Genomic DNA, 21,543 nt, shown 5'->3' with positions numbered 1-21,543 from the left:
AGAAGAAAGAACTCGCGGTCCACATCGCGACGGGAATAATTGTCTTTAAGCGTACCCTTTTAATATAAGAAAACGAACGACATTTTAGCAGTAGATTATAACGTGCGTTGTTAGCTCTGAAGAACCGACTCAGCAAGTGTAGCTAGAAGTGGCTACCTTAGGTAAGTGTCTGCTTAAACTGAGAAAGATTGTTTTTTACCACTGAGATGTCTATTTTTAAATAGAGAGGTCTTCATGTTACTGAGGAGTTTGCTCGAGGGAAGTGTTTGAGAAGAGAAGTTGTTTTTTATAGATGAAGGTTCAGAGAATTATGAAGTGTAAGTTAGAGTGCTTTGTCAACTCATGAAAATTCCTACTGAACATTAGCCCTAATGAGGAAATGGGAGGGCGTACCAGGCAAAGCCTGTGCCCGCCTCGGCGGAAATAGAACCCAAGAACCCACGACCTGCGAATTTGATCATCCATTGCTCTAGCTACCGACTGAGACTAAGATAATTAGAGACATTCTCTCTGTTGTGGTTTTCTTGAACAAAAATGTATCGTTCCTCCCCCTCCCCCCTCACTTTGAAAAAATGACTGAAGCCTGTCTAAAGTTTGTGATTGGTGCATGAAAAACTCACGTGAACGCTATAACTATCTAGCAAACTCATGCTTTTTTTTTCTAGGGCGTTGGACGTTTTGGGGTCTTAAACTTTGGCCCGTATCTCTCCGTCACCAATTAATATACCTGAGTACCCCCTCGCCTGTGCTTCTGTTTGTTATCTCTATATGATCTCTCACTGTCTCTTAGTTGTCTGTCATATAAAAAAGTGGGCATTGAAGAATCACAGCTAGGAGCGACTTCACGTGTGTCACTTGTTCACCCTAAGGGGTTGCTCGTCTAAAGGAGTCGCTCGCATAATGGAAGATGCCCAGATGTAGTTGTCATAGAGATTTGCATAACGAGAAAGAAATACGGAAGGATCCGAGTCCAACTGTCCGCTTTGTTGGAGGGGCGGGGGTGTGGGTGTCCAAGGGAGTTGACAGTAATGCGTCTCAGTCTCTCTTCTACGTTAAAAGGTAGCAGCTAATGCAACGATGTGGGAAGGGGAGGGTGAATGAAACGCTTATTAGACAGTTTAGAGATAATGATTGTATTGTTAACTAATTTCAGAAGTAATTTTCATCTTAAGTAAATGGTTTACCACGGGCATTGGAGGAGCATTTATGACCGAGTATTTTTTATTTTCTCCAGCTCATTGTGTAATCAGTTATTTTGCAGCCCTCAAGAAGAGTATTCAATAAAGTCAGAATATATAAAGTTAAAGTTAAAGTATCATTACCTTCTTGCAAACAATAAGCGGTCCAACAAGCCCAGAATAGAAATCTTTAACAGAAAAAGAGTCGGAGTAGTAGGACCACACCAGACAGTTTCCATCATTTCCTGTCGGTCCAGCACGCTCGGGAACTTTCCAGACGTATTTGAATGCTTTCCCTGGAGATATGGCATTATCTGCGATGTCAGCACCATTTGTTCCATCCTGGTAATTAGAACCTTCATACTTCTTTCTAAGAAAAAACGAACCACAAAGGTCTAGTGCAGTTTACAAATAAAGCGCTTCTCTCTTTAGCAAACGAATAAAATTCACTATTTCAAAAATGACTTCAATCATACTTGTTGTTCGTTTTGATAAAATTATCTTCAAAAAGGAATAGGTCCTGGCCTTGGCATCTAGGGGATCACGTAAGCTACAAGTTTAAGGTCCCTGAAGATTTTATGAAGATTTTTCCTCGCACAAATTATTCCTTTAAATTTTCCAAAAATACAAATCGCCATAAAACGGCCACAAACAACCATTTTGTTAAGTTTTCCATCTCCTTTCACGTTTCGGTATTCTCTAAGTTATAGCCCATGGTAATTTCTAAGTCTTGCGCCTAGCTGCAAAATGCCTCATGTTAGGTGATGTCTTCCTTTGGTAAATTTTCTCATTTTTCTCTGCATCCTCTCCTCTCTAATTAAGGCGTTTTCACTATTCTCACGAGGCGTTTAGAACCTTACCTGTAAAATACTCCATGTGGGTGGATTGAATAATCTCGACTCGCCATGTTTTTAAACACCACCTCAATGGTATCTCCAACCTCAGCGCGCATGATCGGTCCCAGAATTCCAAGGTGTTTTTCGTATTCGGTTTTTCTTTCCATCTTTGTTACAAACGTAGCATCGGTAAATTCTCGAAAGATGGCCTTCTTGTACTGATGGCCAATGCGTTTTGGCCCTCGTGTAGTGTATATTTTGGCTTCCCTAAATTCAAATAAACAACAGGGTTATCATACATGAGATAGCAGAGATCTTGATAAACATCAAATCCTACTGACGAAAGCCATCCCAGCTAATGAACAGCTGTCAATGGCTGCCACTGTCCGGGTGATATGGCTGTGCGCATGCGTAAGGTACTGGCTAGGCCGTGGGTTGGTGTCACTTGCTTAATTGTCTTAATAAACAGTATATCAAGTTGACGAAGCTTACTAAGTCAAGCGTTTGCATTATCATCAATAATCATCTTGACAATAATCATTTATTATAGTACACTTAACAAAACTTCTCAGTCCTGATTTGTCAATTCCAAATTATACTCTGTAGGGTGTAACTATAATGTTTCTACAGCCAACCGGGGCAAATTCGAACGCCAACCAAAACTATGGCCAACAGTTGTTTTACAGTTTCCAATGAAGACGTGCTCTAGAACTTAAAAGAAAAAGCAAGCAACAATAACACAATTAAAGTACAGAAACCTGGGTCAATGTTTGGCGTCGCTGAGCTGAAGAGTGCAATATCAATCCTTACATTGAAGAAAACTTGGCCGGTACTTTTGCTGAGTGTACTATAAATGGAAAAGTGTACGACTTTCGATCTGGTACAATTCGTGATTAATAGACGCGAGTGATGTCTTTGAAAGTTAACAAATTCTCGAGAACTTTCAAAACATCACTCCTATCTTTTAATCATGACGAATCAAACTTCTCGAAGTCAGGGCCTTTTTCTTATACTAGCTGTGGGCTAAATAAATCACAAAATATATAATGAAAATACTACCTGAGAAAAAGTAAAATAAACCTTCAAATTCAATTACCGAACATTAATGGTATTAGAACTAAAGGAATCAGAACTAAAGGACTTGTGACATCAAACAGAAAGGAGCAAGTGTCTTACTTTATAATTTAACGCTATAACAATAGACCATTTCCGAGTTGCTTTGAACCTCATTATTAAAGCGAGGCTAAGTGCAAAGCCTTTCATATGAAAATTAGTTTTTTTACATATAAATGAAAACTAATGTCATAATAAAAATAATGCACAAAGCCTCGTTTTCATAATGAGATTCAAAACAACTCAGAAATGACCTATTAAGTTAAACATACTCGCTCTCTTCCAAGGCTTTCCCTTTCAAAATATCTCGTCCAGTAGGTGTATAGTCCCAGGTCTCCTCAACCGCTGCAATATAGTAACGCCTGATGGTATCTGAAGCTTGCTGTGAAGTTGTATTCCCACAATTCTCTCGCACTGTATACTTTGTTTCCATGCCTCCGGTAAGGTGGCTTGTTGTTAGGCAAACTATTCTCCATTCTCCTGGGTTATCAGGTGTCATATAAACAGTGGCAAGAGATCCTATTGGTGAAAAGTGATTCGTTTTTAGTAAAAGGGTCTTACTCGATCTTGTACAGAAAAGTGAGATCCTTCTTTCAGCCTGACCGTGGGAAGTCTGGGTTCAAGACTACCACTGCGCTTCCTTCACAAGCTCTTTTCGTCCGTTTTTAACTCTCAGCCACAACAAGCAAACAACAAGCAAACTAGCTAGCACACCCACTATGGTACTGAGTGCGGGGTGACAGTTAAAGCTCCTCCCCTATGTTTTTAATTGCTGTGTTACGTGATAAATATCTCGACCTCACGGTTGATTGGAAAAAAATCTACTCGCTGGTCTTCAGTATCACGTTTATAGACACGAGATTAAGAGCTTTACAATGCATAGCTTTAAATGAAAGTGTTCACAAACACTAAACTTTACAAATTTAAAATCGTAGAATCACCGTTTGTATACACGTTTTGTGGAATTGGTGAGGAATCTCTCTAGCATTTGCTGGTTTAATTTCCTGTAAAGTTACTGACAAAGGAAGGCTGTTCCATAGGACTGGGGCAGGTACCATAAACGAGCGATCCCCCATAGTCTTTTTTGTTTCTAGCCTCGGACTTACCAGCAATATATCATTGTTGTTTCGACGCAATTGACAACGTGAAGCTGGTAAGATTTGGTAAACGAAATGAATTCTGGTAGTTGTAGTCAATGATGCCATCAGGAAAATACCTTATTCGTTTTATTTGTTTCGTGAGTTGGAGAATATTAAGTGTGGTATATATTACAGTCCGTCGTTGTTCCAGTAGCTGCTCTTACCTTGTATTAATGCTATAACATCTGTTCGTTTGCCATTAAAGAGAACAGTGTTACCAGAAAAATAAGCTGAATGCATCAGTATTCCGCTCATGATGTGCCAGGCCACTCGATCGCCTTTGCACATGTTCAAACCCAGCTGATTCCCATACACATATCCATTTATGTCATGCATCTTGTTGCTATTGATGTAAGAGGAGTCAGCTAAAAAGAGAAAAACGCTTCTGCATTATTAACTGGTGAGATCGACGTAATGGTATATATATGTGCTGCAACTTATTAAGAAACAGAACAACATTTTTAAGTTTACACGACATATTTAGATATACTTATGGTGTCATCTTCAGCTGCAAATTAAAGCCCTCGCCCCCTCCCCGAGTTAAACGCCGAAATCCTCTGATGGCAAGAGAGATGAAACTCTTGGCCCTTCCGAATGTGATTCCGTGGACTGTGAGGTTTAGCTACTTTAAACTGTTGGCTTTGTGTCTCAAGCTGTTTTGTTGTCAAACGCAACCAATTTTGAAACGCAAATTCTGATCTCTCCACTTATAAGCCCTGGCCCAGGTATGAGGGTATGGGGGAGTAGGGATGGTCCAGTGATGAGAGCACTCGTCTGCCACCAATGTGGCCTGGGTTTGATTTCTGGGCTCGACGTCATATGTGGGTTGAGTTTGTTGTTGGTTCTCGTCCTTGCTCCGAGAGGTTTTCCCCCGGGTTCTCCGGTTTTCCCCTCTCCTCAGAAACCAACATTTTCAAATTCCAATTCGATCTGGAACCTGAGGGCCACAGAGTTGTCAGTCGTAACAGACTGTTAAGTGTCACACTCGTCGTTATTTAGTTAGTTAGTTATTTACATTATGAAGTTTATAGTGCACGTAATTATGAAGTTTCTGTCAGCTATAAAAAGGAGCAAGACGCTCCGAGAAGGATTGGTTAACGACAAATCAGCTAAATAAATATACTATAAAGAGAATTCATGAACCAAAGTATTTCGTTATATATTAAGAGTTTTAAATTTTACCTTCATTTATACTGGAAGAGTTTTTAGCCTGTTGTTTGTTGAAATCGTAGTACCAAGAATTTTTTTCCAGTGTAACAACGAAGTGCAGAACAAACTCTTTGTCCACATTCTTTTGTTTATTGCTGGAGTCCAGACTGTTTTTCTTACAAACCAACAGCGGACCGAAAAGACCTGCAAATGAGCATGGTTTTAGTTTTGAAAAACATTTGCTAATTTACAATTAGATCACTGACGCTGAGGTCTCTATGAGTGATTATAGTTCATCACTAAATATTATCCGAGTCTGATTGGTTAAAATTGATCATGTGACAGGACACTTTTAGCACATAGTGTCCGTCCTCTAAAAATACCCGGAAGGATATTACTCGTCCGCAATAAAAATCCCATTTATTCTTCCAATTCATTAACAAACAGGTTGCATTTGTTGTGTTTTCATCCAGTGTTTTTTGTTCTTTTTGTCCTTATAGGCCATCTTGTTGAGCTGTAAATCCTCAGTGACTTGTGCAGAAGAAGATTTAGGGATAAACAATCAAAAACAGTGCATAATAGATAGTACTGTCGAGGAACTATAAGATGATATTGCCTCTTGCAAATTTAATGTTCTTAAAACTTACGACGGGCAACTATAAGCCCGCCATATTCCCTCGATAGAAAAATTATATCATTGTTAAAATAGACAATTTCCCAATATAAAAATGTCGGCGGTGATTGTCTTTCCCTTTAGAGTTCTCTTAGGGTAGAAAATATGTGGATTCATACCTTTTAGGTGTGAATCAAATAGTTGTCGTGCCTCACCTTTTAGGGTACGTATTGAGCCAAACGTAAGACAGGAACTATTTGCCAGTAAACTTATTTGGTATCTCTTAGGCTTGAAAATGAATTTGTGCCATGCCAACAAAACGAGATTCCAGTACTTTTGGGATCATTTTCACACTAGTGTCCTTAGCGGGGATGCTTTCTAATTGCGTTAGCCGACAACATAACTCTCACCACGACAATTTGGCCAAATAGACATAGACTACATTGTACTTTTAGCAGGGACATTTAGCCGTCGGCCATCCTTTTCACGTATTAATTGAAAGGGGATGTAAATGTGTCTCATACCAGCATATCTGTCCTTAGTTGGGTGCACAAAGGACAGGTACATTCTTGTTAAACAGTGAGCGTCCGTAGGCCTGGGACCCATTTCCTCGGGCACAGTCCACCGATACGTGAATGTTCCTCCCGGTTGAATAGCATCATCGCTTTTATCTTCCCCAGAAGTACCGTCTATATACAGAGCTCCTTCGTTGGACTTGTTGTACAGAACACCAATAGCGTGAATGCTGTAGTTTCTTGAAGCCTAAATTTCAACGTCAAGCGATCAGCTTACTAGCTTATACACTGTTCAAATAATGAATCCGGCACAGAATTAACTCTGCAGTAAAAATTAAAGAGCTGAGGAGAAACCATGAATTTCCAAGTAATCCTTAGCCTTAGAAAGAAACTTGAAAACCATACGATGCAAAGAAAAAACTTTTAAGCTCTCCGTGGGAATCGAACCTCAGGACCTCCTATCTCGTTGGTTTCCCGGCATTTTCTCTCTGGACTCAGAACTTCATCACATTAACTTTCACTGTAGCGTTAATTTTCTGATTCACCAATTGTCAGTTTTACTAGTGCTGCGAAAAAAAAACCTTGGATTCAAGAAGTTTTTGGACAATCGCCGGCCTCCGGTTCTCAATATTACTAAAAAATAATCTTGTTGTTATGAACATATTTCACTCGGTACTTCATAATTATTGAAAATAGAGCAGCTAAATAAGATAATAAAACTAAGAAACCAAAGAATCAAATCAACTGTAGAAATTTAAGTGCTGAGCATGTCCCTAGTAAGGAAACCGGTGGTAGAGAACTGTAGAGAACTGTTTGACCTCAGTGGGTTCAGTACGAATCCATGACCACTCCTCCTCCCCACCCCCCCGAGCAGCTGTAGAGTTAATCATCTGATTTCTCTGTCGTATAAACATTGCTGAGATACGCAGTTTTTCATAGCTGGGGGAGGGGGCTATTCGCCTATAAACATGACTAGAGTGTTTGTCGTATCTTTTGGATTGGTACCTCTTAGGGTGCTAAAATCCAAAAGGACCGCCGCTACAGTTGTCGCGTTACCTGTTTGGGTCCTTTGGGGAAAATGACGGGAACCGTAACCGTTTCCCATTACTATCGCTAGCTATTTTTTGGTTTAGAATTGATTCCTCAGGGGGATAAAAATGAATTTGGACTACGCCCACAAAACTAGATTCTGGTACCTTTTCGAGTGTTTTAGAAATTTTCAAACGAGCAACCCCCTTCATTTTTAAAGGGGAGAATTCTCCGGGATTTCATATGCCCTTCACAATGATGAAACTAACCTTGTTTCTAAAGACAACTTCAATGGTATCACCAACTTCCCCACGAATAACAGGGCCCAACGAACCAAGGTGTAGTTCATCTTCAGTTCTGTTCCTCGGAGTGCTAAACGTATCGTCTGTATACTCAATATACAAAGCCTTCTTATAAGTGCCTCCAATTCTATCGTCTGCTTGGATGAAGTATTCTGATGACTCGCTGAAATAATGAAAACAGACGTTTATTGACATAGTACCCAATTTAAGAAACAAAATGACGGTTTCTGTCTGTTACTCGTGTCTTGAATGTACTGAAGACTTTGGCAAAATAGTAGAATCTCCAAGACAAGACTGCTTCAACTGTGAATTGCAACTTATCGTATATTTGTGCACTCCGTAAGTGACTTAGGCGCTAAGGAGCGTTTAAAGTCAGGGTAAATTTGTTGAAAGGAGGTAATAATAATAATAATAATAATAATAATAATAATAATAATAATAATAATAATAATAATGACGACGACGACGATGATGATGATGATGATGATGATGATCATCATCATCATCATCATCATCATCATCATCATCATCATCATCATCATCATCATAACCTTTACTTACCCTCGGCATTAGTGTTACCGAGCATTAATCTTCACAAAAACATTATTCAAATTGAATTTAACATGGTTTAAACTCTAGCTAGCAGACAGAGCGGGAATTGAATCCCTAGTCCGGCACCCTAACCGCTCGGCCACGCTGTCACGCTGTCACGCTGTCACGCTGTATTGGCGCTAGAAAGAGTATTTTTTTATCCTTTTTCTTTTTCCCTCGTCTAACCTAATAATCAAAGTGGTCTTCAGTCATAAAAACCATGATATTGTCTTGTCGGAAACTTTGAAATGAATTCCGGGAAGGTTCGCTATCAGGAGGCACGGTTCAAATTAAAGAATTATCCCAAACTACACGGCGCGCCACTTTCATATACTCTTTTTTAAAAAATCCCTTTTTGTAAGAACGTTTAGGCTGAGTTTTACTTTGACCATCAGTTTTTGTTTTGTTTTCAAAAGAGCAGTTTGAATACAGGTAAAATAAATGTATCAGTTTAGTCTATACAGTCCAAAATACAGAGAACTGGGTGGCACGATATTTTGAACGCAACACTAGAGTCACAGATTACTTGATACCACAGAACAAAATGTAATGCTCATTGATAACTTTCTGCTCTCATGTGCGCATTGCTTTTTTGGAAATACTTTAACGGGTAACTTGAGGAACATCTTGAGAACTGAGTTTTTAGGCACAAATTGGCAAAAAAGATAAGACCTTTCAGCCTCATCGCCACAATTAGACGTTAAGCCAATGTATAAAAAAGAGCGCATGCGATCCCCTCCCTATGTTGTGAGTTTCTCAAATAGGTTTGTGGTGAAATGAAAATCGAGTTTTAATTTCGGCCGATAAATGGCATTTTGTATCCATCAATCAGAATTTCGTGCATGATAATGATCTGTTCCTTTCGCGAAACGATCTTTAGTTTGCATTTAGTAATTATCCATACCTTCCTGGTTTAGTGAGTTGATCTCCATTCATTTTATTCACACCACTCGGCCCATAATTCCACATCTTCTCCTCGGCAGCAATGAAATACTTTCTCGTTATGCCACCGCTGGCGACTGGCGGAACAACGTCGCCGGCGCATTTCGTTACGTTAAACAAAGCGTACATCCCTCCGTCATAGTTACTTGTTACCATACAGTTTAAAAGCCAAGTTCCCGGATTGATGGCCTTCATGTTTGCTGCCACAAATGTCGCGGGAAAAAGGGTTGCAATACTCTTTCGGTGATGGTCAATACTAAAGATCTGTCCATGAAAATATGCTGTTGAACAAGAACAAACGATCATTAGGATTGAAGACAGGATATTTAGGCCCAGTAATAATTTATTGATCATGATTTCATTCTCTAGCTGAATTGATGTCAAAGGACCAGCCGTTTGCAGCTCGTTAAGAATTACATGTAATTGCCACACATCGCTCCTAATCTCACAGGATATGTCTTATTTTGCTATTATTTGTGATTCTGGAAAGACAGCTTGATTTATAGCTAGAGGTCACTTTCCACTCGATACAGCTAGGGATCGAGGCGAGAAGAAGGAATGAAATGAAAGACAGAAAAAGTAAAGACAAAATAGCCAAGGCCTAGTCTGAATTGAGCGAACAAGGCATTGGTATTCCCCAAGGTAGCATATTAGGCCATCAACAGGCTTACCTCTCTTCCCCATCTCCACCCCCTCCGCCGTCCAAAAAATGTAAGGACCATTACACTCCATTTATCGACCTTCGCGCAATTTAAATTTGTCGTCAGTGCCAACTATTAATTCATCCTGCCTTAAAAATTTCTCTTCAAATGTGATGAAGACAGCTGGTTCCAACAGTTTCAATCCAAGAAATAAGGAGGTTAGTTTCTAAAAGAAACTGTGGTGTTGCGTCAGTGGGAAGTGGAAACGAATGTTTGGTTTTTTCAACAGAGTTGAGAAGGTACGGTTTGGCCACCATAACGAGATTCGAGTGCTGACGTTTCGAGCGTTAGCCCTTCGTCGTTCTGACGAAGAGCCGGCTAACGCTTACATTTAAACGTTAGCACTCGAATCTCTTTACGGTGAACAAATCCCCTTATGAACTCTGTTGAAACAAACAAACAAACGAACATTCAATCCAGGAAAGTTGAGTTAAGAGTTCTGTTCTGCTTTGCCGTGATACAGTAAGAAAAGAAAAAACATTCCTTTGAGGTCTGATCCAGTCTTAATCGGGATTTTGCTATCAACTGAATCAGTTTTCGTTTCCATTCGAATGCAAACTTAGCTTGTTCCGTTGTATCGGCTGAATCTGGTTCATTAAAGGAGCTTTGATCTTTTCCCACAGGAAGTAGTTGTTTTAATATTTAACACAGACTCCAGTGGATTGTTTAGAGTCACTCTAGCGAAATTGAAATCTAGCTGGCTAAAACGTACGTCAAGTGAACTGTAGTTTCATATTTCTCCATTTTTTAGAAGAGTAACATAGGCAATACCTGCGTGGACATCGTAGTCAGCACCAATACCAAACATATGCCAGCTGATTTTGTCGCCAAGACACAAGTCTAAACCCTCCAAGTTACCAAACACGCGTCCATTGATGGCGTACATCTTGTTGCTTTTCACAAATGCGCCATCTCCCTTCAGATTCATAGCTCCGCCAGGGTCTGAACAAAATCGCTTGATATTACGATCAAGGAGCCAGCTTTTGTTCTCATCAAAAACAGTGAAAAGGAGTACAAATTCTCTATCTACATCTGTTCGAGTCCCGGAGCTTGGATCCAAGGTTCCTTCTTTGCAAGTTAAGATCGCCCCTGTTTGTCAGCAAAATACAATAAATATAAACTCAAAAATAGAACAAATTCGTACGATTTAACCTCTCTATGGACGTCAATACAAACATTTTTTTCAATTTACTTTGCCACACGAAAGGAACTATAACACGGGAGATACAATTAGCTACAAGTACTATTAAAAATGTAAAGAAACCCCGGAGAACAGACCTAAAAACAAATAGAAAGTTTACATGTGATTAGATACTCATGAGAGCTTCACTGTAATTCTCGATCAGATCTTAAGTTCCACGTTGTTCTGTCATTTTTACATCCTTAAGGGGACATTCATCAAAGTCAAGATATTTGCTGTTGTCATCAACGGTCGTTGTTGTTTGTTGTTTATATTTTTGTTTTCGTCCTAGTCAAAAACAACAACAACAACAACACTTTATTTTACCCATAACAAAAGTTAATTAAAAGTTAATTTACAAAAGAATAAACTTAATTAATTAATTAATTAATACCGAATCCCTGAAATAACTAAGAACATAAAACGACAGGGAACAGGATTAAATAATCTAAATTATAAAGAATATTGACAGCGGAGGAAAAAAACTAAATTAAGTAGTGTTTGAAACACGAGCAGCAGTGTTTTATCGGGATTTAAAACCACGAGGCGCAGCCGAGTGGTTTTAGACCCGATAAAACACGTGCTGCGAGTTTTTTGAACGGCTTCAAAAACATTCCTGGAAAAGCGTGTGTTAAGAGTGTTCATAACAATGATGCTTTTGTGAACGTTGGAAATTATTAGCATACGAGAAAAGACATTTAACACCGCATACTAATAAGGAGGAGGTTTTATCGGGTTTTAAAACCACTGCTCGACCATTTGATAGGTCAAAGGGCCTATGAATTCTTAATAGTTTTTTTATTTGAAGTAAAATATTGATAGGGGAGGTACAGCATGGCAACACATACTAACTCTCACACACACAGTCACAACTTTTTTAAGGAAAAAATGGAGAAGTAGGAGAGAAATTAAGGGATAATAACAACTACATGATGTGGTTGCCGTCGTTAACTAATGTTTTTTTCGTTGTTGTACGATCCTGTTATCGGTGCTTACGTTGTTGTCACCGTCCTTAATCGCAGTTGTCGTTGCTATTTTGTTGTTGTTCCACTTTAATTTATTGCCGATTTTACTCACCAATTAAACCAGTGTTGATATCCTGAACTGGCTTCACGTGAGAATGATAAGCCCATGTCAAACAGTTCTCGTCATCTTTGGTTGGCGCATGACTTTTAGGGATGGTCCACTCATAAACACGGGTCATATTTGGTTGTACATGATCGTCCCCTTTCAGGTCTTCCTTGGTATGATCTTCATACAGAGCTCCCTCTGAACCCTTGTCATAAAAGACCCCATGCGGATGCATTGTATAGGGTCGGTCGGCCATGTTTTTGAAGTGAACCTTTAGAGTATCTCCCACTTCACCTTTTATTATGGGTCCTAGAAGGCCCAGGTACGTTGGATGGGGGATCTCCTCTGTGAATGTCCCATCTGTGAATTCACGATAGAGCACCTTGCGATAAACTCTTCCTATCCTATGAGGACCTGATACGGTGAACTGGGAAGCACCACTGCAAAGATAATTTTTATACAACATTTGATAACTTGAAACGTAACCAAGGTGCATTCTTAATTTGTGTAGGATCAAGGTTTCAAAAGGTTTGCTAACACAAGACCTCCCTGTTTATACGACCACCTCGCTCAGTTGGGACCACTTTGTTTAAGTCCAATGGATGAAGCCCAGTCATTCATTGTCTTGCGTTAAGAACCCTTTTAATATGATCAGATTTGTGTGACCCATTAAGTGGTCAAATTGTTTGCCGTGGGAATGAACTGGCCATGGTGGAATCTAACATCAAACCAAGCGTCCTAAGTTCGTCAAAGCAGTAGTTGATGGACTAATTTCAGCCGAATGTTCTGAAGTTACTTCTAACACAATACATAGCCAGTTATAACTGCTCTGAGTGTAACGTTATCAACTGACTGTAACAGGTACCAGTTACCTAGCAACCAGGAAGCTGCTATCGACGCCAGTCGCCGCCTGTGGGAGCAGACGCCTTTTCCGCCTCTTATCTCAAGCATCCAGGAAAACGAACTGGAAAGTGGGACAACTTTGGCAGGTTTTAAACCTTTTGGTAATGGTGTGTTTGAGTTGACAGGGTTTTGAATTTTAAACCATATTTATTCATTTTTTACTTATAATCGTTAAATTGCTCTTTGAACCCCACTTAAAAGACTCTCGTGCACGCAAACACTGTAGGAAGTCTTTACGCAGCCAATCAACATTCGAGTTTTTTTTTTTTTGGAATGAAGCTACGTATGAATAATTGAATTGCAGTCGAACCTCCCCTTGCGACCACCTCTTATGAGCGACCACTTTTCCAAAATACCAACATTTTCCCAGTCAGATAACTACAGTTGGAACCTCTCGTAGGCGTCCGCGACCACTTTTGGAGATGACAGTTTGCAATTTTCTTTTGTTTTTAACCTCCCGTAAGCGATCACTTGTCACATACGTCCTCATATCTATCCCCTGTCGAAAGTTAGACAATTTTACTTTGTACACAAGGGGTCTAAATTTTGAACTCATAAAAGCATAAGGTGACTCCAGAGATTTAGTAGACACAAAAACGTTTTTAAACTTTACAAAATTATATTGCCAAAGAATTTCGGTATCCAAGTTGATGGTTTGCCAGTGATAAATTACCTAATACGGCGAATGGGACAAGTCTATTTCTGGACAACCGGTACCTCCGATTGTGACATTCATGTCCCCTGTACTACCCAGGAATGTGCATGTGATTTTGACTAATCGAATCGCTAAAGTAAGATTATGTAATTCATCAAGACAGACATTTTGTCATTTGAAAACAAATGGAAGGTCAAAAAAGTTATAAGCAGCATTTGCATCAATACAATTATACTCTTGTATTAATATTTTTGCACGGCATGGGTAAAACGCCAAGCGAAGAATGGGAGTTAAAAACACAACTTCATGCACCTCTATGAGCCTATTTTAACAGTACTTTGGATAGCAGTTTGGAAAACTATAAGACTTTCCTGCGTGCGGCGTTTTACTGACTGCCCAGGAATTATAAAACATCACTTGAAGATGAGCTATGTGCTAAGCTTATTAAAGATATGTTTTTTTTTATGAGGTCTTAGTTTTCGAGTTCTTAGGTCTCTTAAGGGTATTAGTTCTCGAGACAGTCCTCGAGACACCCCGGCTAAAGGAAGTGTTCGAACGGCTCGTAGCTAGTGAACAAGAGAACGGCTATGGAAAAATTATATATCGGTGAACGGCTTGAATGTTTCGAACGACTGGCGGTGAAGGGATTAGAAGTTTCGAACGGTTCAATGAAACAGAAATGCAGAAAAAATTATCAAAGGCTTTATTTTCTGTCAGAACGAATTAATACAACGCACGATTGCCGTGCGCACCCACCGAAGCGTGACATATTGAACACACACGCCACAAATTGCATATTAGTCTGAAATGTCGATCAGCCGTTAGGGGGAGGAGACGGCTGACATTTCAGACTAATTGCATATACGAAAAGCGTGTTTGTTCAGCACTGCAGGACTCTGCGTGAACATGCAACATTGCCAAAACACGACTGGACGACTAGATGATCGAGCAGTGTTTTAACTTGAATATTTATTTAGTGGACCGGGTATTCTGCAATCTAGCCAGATTCCGTTCAGCCATAGGGTATGATTTTTGAGAGTCATTTTTGTACGTGCGGTTGGCATTGTGTTCCCGGTGTGATCCTTAGATAGGGTATATAAGTTCAGTATCAGCATAACTAACACTGTCAGTAGTGAACAAACTTCTCTGAAAGATGTTTCATGGTTATGATGGCATATTATTAAACTAGTCTTACGCTCACGGTATCCTATGCTTGATGCTTAACTTCTGATGTTACAGGAACGAAATAAAGCCGTTCACGACATTAAATTCTTAGTTTTTGTTTTACCTTGAATAGGGTGTCATTGTTTGTTGTCTCATCCTTAAACAGGGTTCCCAAATTTATGGGAGTACCGCCCCCGGGCTTAGACAAGGAAGGATCCATTAGGAGACAGCACTTTAATCTCAGTATTGCATAACATGATATTTCCCTCGCTGAAACTAAGAGATCTTTGTGTTTTTGCTTTAAGAGCTTCTTTAAGTCGTCTTTTTAAAGCGACATTCATTATCAAACCGGTTTCGCTGTGATTAGCTTGTTTGTGCGACCATAATACACATATGCACCATCTAAATTCCGAGGCTTCAGTATTCAAGCGAGGGCTCTGAGGTTTCGAGACATCCGTGTGAACTGTGTGACGCCGGCATTTCTTGCCTGCCAGCTTTATAATCGCAAGAGTGGCAGCTGCAGTTAACTAGACAGCTGGCTACAGCTAGATCCACCCGTTGCTTTGCCTCCCAGGCGGTCGTTTTTTTAAAGTCGTATCGTCGCTTTGCTTCCAAAGTAGTAGTTTTTTAAAGTAGTATTACTTAAGTACTCTTGCTGTACGGGCGCAAAATGGTTTCCACAATTTCATGCAGTTCTGCTGAACTTGCTTAATAGAATACTCCATTGTTGTCTAGTTTCCGAGTCTTACCTGTCTTGTTCCAGTTGAACGCCTTTAACCATATCAAATCCTGTTGGCGCGTAATTCCAATCTTTCTCTAAAGCTGCGATGTAATAATGACGTATCCTTGCTGATGAACCGCCAAAATTGAATATAGCTACTTGCAAAAGCACACAAGCTATGCCCTGCAACGAGCACACTGCCATGACTGCAGGCTTCCTAAGTGCCGTGAGAGTAGACGGAACGCAAGAAATAACATTCAAACAAAGCACGTTATTAACATATTGAATACTGAGGAAAATAATACCTTATTCTTACTAATTCCCGCGTGTACTTAATTACGCGGGATGCCCTAAGGGGCATACCGTGTCTAAAAATGGGTCGATTTCTTTCTTTTTTTTTTACACGGGATGTCCTGAAGGAGCATACTGCGTCTAAAAACGGGTCGATTTCTTTTTTTTTTTTTTTCTTTTTTTTTTCTTCGTAGTAGCTACAAATCTGTACATTAATTATATTTATTGATTAAACTCTCCCTCTCCTACTCGGGATGGATTGTTCTGATTGTCTTCAACAAAAGCAGGCCAATAAAAATCCTTTTTTGTCACTCATATTATATCGCGAGGGAGGGGACCCACTCACCCCTACTTGTGTGACGTCAAAGCATTATTACTTAGGCTTCCCAAAGGGAGACCAAGTTGAATATTGCCCTTCGTTTTTTTTTTTTTTTTTTTTTTCGTTTTCCTCATTCAGTCACAAATCGCCGTCTGGGCCTTTAAACGCATGCGCAGGTAATCTTGTCGCTGCATGGGTTTGCATGGGTCGGCCATTTTTTAGTCGCCGATTTTCGCGTTTTCCGAACAAAAACACAACTTTTCGAAATGGTACATCAAAAGAAGAACTACTTAGGAATACTCAACAGTTTCGATAGCGGAAATCCAAGAAATAACGGCGAAGAAACTGCATGCTTTGAGTACAAATTGTTGTTTTATCCAGTCGACGAGTTAGCGGAGCGCGGACATCTCAAATCCTTATTCAGGCCACGGACTTTCTACAAAATTTTTTAGTACTTCTGGGAATTCTACGGCTGAAAAATTACAGGTTTGATCGTGAATTTGTACTGAAATACTATTCTAATTGACTGATTCTTTATATTCTGAACAGTTTTTGCGAAAATTTGAAAAACGTGCCACGCACGGGTTGATCAGTAAATTCGCTTCGAAATGGACTGATAGCTCCTTCAAATCGCTTTCGCGTCTCTCGTCTCGCATTTAGAATTATAAGCGTTTCTTTCTTAGGCGTAAACAAAGACTTTTCTAGATAAATTTTTCCTTTAGGAAAGCATTCTGTCTGTTTTTCTCTCTTTTTTAATTGCCAAAACGTGACAACTGCGTAATCTTGCTTAAACAAACGCATGCACTGGAGACGGATCAAATTTCGCCCATGTGACGCGAGGACAAATTTCATCGATTAATGGGTGAAAGATACTGACATACAGAAATTTCCACGAAACACCAATTTCAATCAGAATTCCCTTATTTCAAAAAACAAAAACTTTTGCGAGGGGGGGTGAGGGGGGGGGGGGGGGAAGGAAGCCAACACAAGATATCCCTGCCCACTTTGCTAAATCCTGTTGGCCAGATAGATGCACACATAGGTTGAAAGCTCGGATTTTACTGTCAGAACCTTTATTAGATTCTAAAATTTCTTACTTAGAGTGTCTACTTAATCGGTCAGTGTAAAACGCAGACTACAGACCGGGCGTAAAAAACGGACAGAGGGTACAATTTAGACCAGGAATATACATTGCTTTCAATATACTTGCTTATACTATGCTTGAGCAGTCAAACAATCGACAAATGACAACTGAGATTTTATCACGTCAACTTTCTGTCATTTACAGCTCAGTGGGTATGCCAGGAAAGAAGCCTAAGTTCACGCACATATGCGTCTTGTTTGATTTATTTATCAAAACCGGATTAAATTTGGCGCCATATTGTTAACATGTTGTGGACTCAAGTGTGCCGTTTTCAAACAAAAATTTCACCATTTTGAAGTAATGAATCGAAAGAATAACTTCTAAGAAACACTCGACATTTAAAACGGTGGAAATTGGTGAGTTCCTGGCGAAGGAATCGTGCTCTGTTTGACAGTCAGTTAGAAGCACGATGGCAGACTGAAAAGAGGTCATTGAGAAGCTTACATTCTCGTAATGGAATTTCAAAACTTTTCGGTTAGACCCTAAGAAGCGTAACACAAGGGAAACAGCGTAAGGTGACTCAAACTATTCCATTAGCAAGGATAGTTTTATAAATCTGTGAAGCATACAGTTGGAATAAATAAGTCAGCCACAGCATCACGCGTAAATGCCAGTATAGGCATCTTGTTTCGTGAACATTTGGGAATCGAATTTCGCGATTGCAAGAAAAATTAGCGCAAAACAAGTATGAATTAATTAATTTATTTATTTAGCTTTGTCCAATATGGACAGGGATACTGCAACAGCTAAGGCCAATTACTGCGGACCCGGGATATACGGAATATACGCACAAAGACCAGACCACAACACCGGGAACTACGTCCCCTACTCTTTGCGAACAGTGAGTGGGCTCTTTAACGTCCCACAGAGTTATTTACAAATAAGGTTTGTGAGACGGGGCCTACGGTTTATCGTCCTTATCCGAGAAGACTAGGCGGATCCAGGGGAGTTCGGGGGGTTCGATAGTCTCCTACGCAACCGCTCTTAGTGGGGAGGAGCGTTGCGTGACGACACTAAGAACGACTGCGAGGGAGACTAGGGGTTCGATCGAATCCCCTAAATTAAAGCATGCAGCTAACTTCGAAAACGTGTAAAAATATGAAATAAATACAGTCAATCTTAAATGCAAAAAGTTCATAACCAAGTTAAGCCTCTGCTGCTAATTTTTTTTTTTTTTTTTTATTTAAAGCAAATTTTATTTACAGGGTACAAACTTTTACACAACACACAGTAGTAATACGTAAACTACACTTACATTGATACTTGCGCAAACAATCTACACTACTAATACTAGTAAGGATGCATACATTACAATACAAACAGTACTTAAATTAGGGTATATTAATAACATTGCTAATTTTATTACAGATAATCATTAACATCAGCAGCATATAAAATTAAAGTAAAAGATTCCATGTGCGATGAAAATTCGGGAGTGCTTTTTTAGCAACTGCAATTTCTTTAAGGATTTCAAGTTTTCCCGAAATGGACAAAAGAAAGGTTTGAAAATCCAAAACATCTCCGCGAAGGCTTGTGCAAAAAATGCAATATTTGGCTACTAATAAACAATAATTTAGGACTTGCCAATGCTTTGCGCTATCATGCCAGCCGTAGAGTATATGGCTTGTGGATAATGCTATTGTTTCATTTGTTTTTTGGTACCACCAGTCTTGAAACAGCATCCAGAAATCGATTGTTAGAGTACAATTTATTAGCAGGTGGTGCAACGTTTGTTCTTCTGCGTTGCAAAGTTACATATGGGGCTTTCTGAAATGCCGTCTCGATAAAGTGTAGCACGGGTTGGAAGAATGTTATGAATAACTTTATACTGGAACATTATTATTTTTACTTCATTTGTGACTGCAAATGGCATAAGATAAACTTTCTGGATGGAATTTTCTGTAAATCCGTGTCGTAGAATTTTGGTTTCAGCAGTGGGAGGAACGAAGATGATGTTTAAAAGAGAGGAGTAAATAGAACTGGTTTTTAGGGTATTGACAGTGGTATCGTGTGTGACGTTCAAAGTAGGGTTTTTCTGCTGCTAAATACTAAAACATTTTTTCCCAAAAAAAACCATAAATTTTTGGTTCACGGTTAATGTCGCTCTTTTAGATGTCTGGACAATCTGGCAAAAACTGAAAGGGGTCCGTGGATTTTGTAACTCGTGATTTCATGCTCATCTGCAGTGAGATTGTAGGATGTTCATTTATCACCTATATGAGAGTCTAATATAGTAGATGCGCGTCTTTAGACTCTTTAGGTGACAGCGCTAAATATATGTCATCTATGAAGACATAGGATCCGTGGAATTCGTGATTTCATGCTCATGCTATTTATCTGCAGTGAGATTGCAGGGTGTTCGTTTGTCGCGTACACTCTGTTTTTTGTTTTTTTGTTTTGTTTTATAAGAACCTTTTTTATTAGAACCTCGAAGCTGAGATCAACCAAAATTTTAAGAACGTATTAAGAACATTCTTCAGGATGAGTCGATTAAGAAAGCTTTCATTTTGCTAATCTGTATATAAAATCACGTTAACAAATGTAAATTTACCAAAATACTTAAGGGCATGTTTTGTGTAACATTAAAACAATGGTGACGCACACCTCGGTTTGTCGTAATCACTTTGATATGTTTCCTGGTCACGTCCGCATTGAGTTTACTGAAATACATGTAGTGTATACCATGTAATTTAAGAACATCTTAAGAACGTTTTCAGCCTCAAAACGCAAAAAAATATAAGAACGTTCAGCCTCAGCTCCAAAATTAGACGTTCTTATAAAAAAAAAAAAAACAGAGTGTATATAAGAGTCTAATGGATCCACGTCTTTACAAAGTTGATTATTGTTGTCTCTCGCTTTCGAGAGCTTTGGCCTCTTGTAGTTGTTTTCAGCTCTGTTGCCTCGTGATTGAAAGACAAGTATAGTTCTTAGAGCTGACATGACTGGTCTCCATTGTTTTGTGGGTAAGCTCGCATCCGGTAGATTTAAAAGCTAAGACAGTCGGTAACTGTCATGCGAGTCTCTAGGATGCTTCAGCGATTTCTTCTGACAAGTGTTTAGTGTTGTTTCTTGGGCAAGACTGCAGTTTCGATTCTAAATGAATCTCGTCAGTTGCCACTGAAAGTTCTGAGAGCAGTCAGAGCAGGTCATGCTGTTTTGACTGTTTGAGTTTATATGTCCCCCTCAGTCACTTCAGTCGACAACGAGCGAGTACTTTGACTGAAGCTTGTCAAAGGATCACGTACCGCCATGACAACGGAAAGACTGTCAGCTCTGACAGACTGTTGGGTCTGATAAACATTCACTACGAAAAGCCCGTTGACTGCGATGCTGTAGTTCAGCTTTTTGCGGAAAGATATCCCCGAAGAATGCTTCTTGTCGATCCCGTCTTTGACGAAACACAAAATTGAAATAAGATAAAATGCAGTATATTTTTTCATAGTTTTATTATGCAGACTTACATGTTTTTACCCAGCTTTGTTATATTTTTATGAAAAAGAATGGCATTTTAACTTTAAAAAATGAGATAACTTTGCCTCAGAATGGCGGAAATCGCGTTTCCAAGGACTTGAAATTTCGAAATTTAACGGGGGGGGGGGGGGGGGGAAGGGGGGGAGGTTCCCGGATCCCCTGCTGGGGCGCCACCTTTCATCGAACCCCCTCTCCTAAAAACCTGGATCAGCGCCAGAAAGTGTACTAAATTTCGCGATTTTGAAGTTTACCTCTATGAGAGCAGAAATTTGGAGACCGATCGTTGGAGAGATTTTACCTTGTAGACACGAAAGAAATAATAGTCATGATCGATATGGTCGTTTGGCTAATGTCACAGTTGGACACCTACCAAGAAAATTTCAAGAGTTACGCGCTTTAAGCTTTTACGAGGTGGTGTCTTAAATTAATGTTGAAGTTATTGACTCAAAGCACCGACGATCTCCTTTTGTACAGGATGGTTTTGAACTTCCAATTAAGTCATTGTTGAAATGGATC

The 21,543-nt window shown here is 39.5% G+C and overlaps 1 protein-coding gene across 1 annotated transcript in view; it reads right to left on the bottom strand.

Annotated features, from left to right (window-relative positions):
* The window catches only part of LOC146483962 (hephaestin-like protein), a 20,466-nt gene extending 4,347 nt beyond the window's left edge, over nt 1-16,119 (bottom strand). Inside the window, exons 1-12 of the mRNA XM_085105290.1 lie at nt 15,831-16,119; nt 12,366-12,799; nt 10,880-11,197; nt 9,370-9,688; nt 7,842-8,037; nt 6,553-6,790; nt 5,449-5,619; nt 4,431-4,631; nt 3,400-3,646; nt 2,039-2,281; nt 1,323-1,548; nt 1-56 (exon numbers count right to left, since the gene is read on the bottom strand). The exon at nt 1-56 is cut by the window's left edge and continues 265 nt beyond it. Of these exons, the coding sequence (XP_084961416.1) occupies nt 1-56; nt 1,323-1,548; nt 2,039-2,281; nt 3,400-3,646; nt 4,431-4,631; nt 5,449-5,619; nt 6,553-6,790; nt 7,842-8,037; nt 9,370-9,688; nt 10,880-11,197; nt 12,366-12,799; nt 15,831-16,006 (2,825 nt within the window). The 5' untranslated portion in view covers nt 16,007-16,119. The remainder of the gene's footprint in view (nt 57-1,322; nt 1,549-2,038; nt 2,282-3,399; nt 3,647-4,430; nt 4,632-5,448; nt 5,620-6,552; nt 6,791-7,841; nt 8,038-9,369; nt 9,689-10,879; nt 11,198-12,365; nt 12,800-15,830) is intronic.
* Nucleotides 16,120-21,543: the final 5,424 nt, after the last annotated feature.

The sequence above is a fragment of the Pavona decussata genome, unplaced genomic scaffold (genome assembly GCF_977016875.1).
Source record: "Pavona decussata unplaced genomic scaffold, jaPavDecu1.1 SCAFFOLD_37, whole genome shotgun sequence".
In the NCBI taxonomy this organism is placed as follows: domain Eukaryota; kingdom Metazoa; phylum Cnidaria; class Anthozoa; order Scleractinia; family Agariciidae; genus Pavona; species Pavona decussata.
The sequence above is the reverse complement of the archived record's forward strand: the minus strand, read 5'-3'. Positions and strand labels throughout refer to the sequence as shown.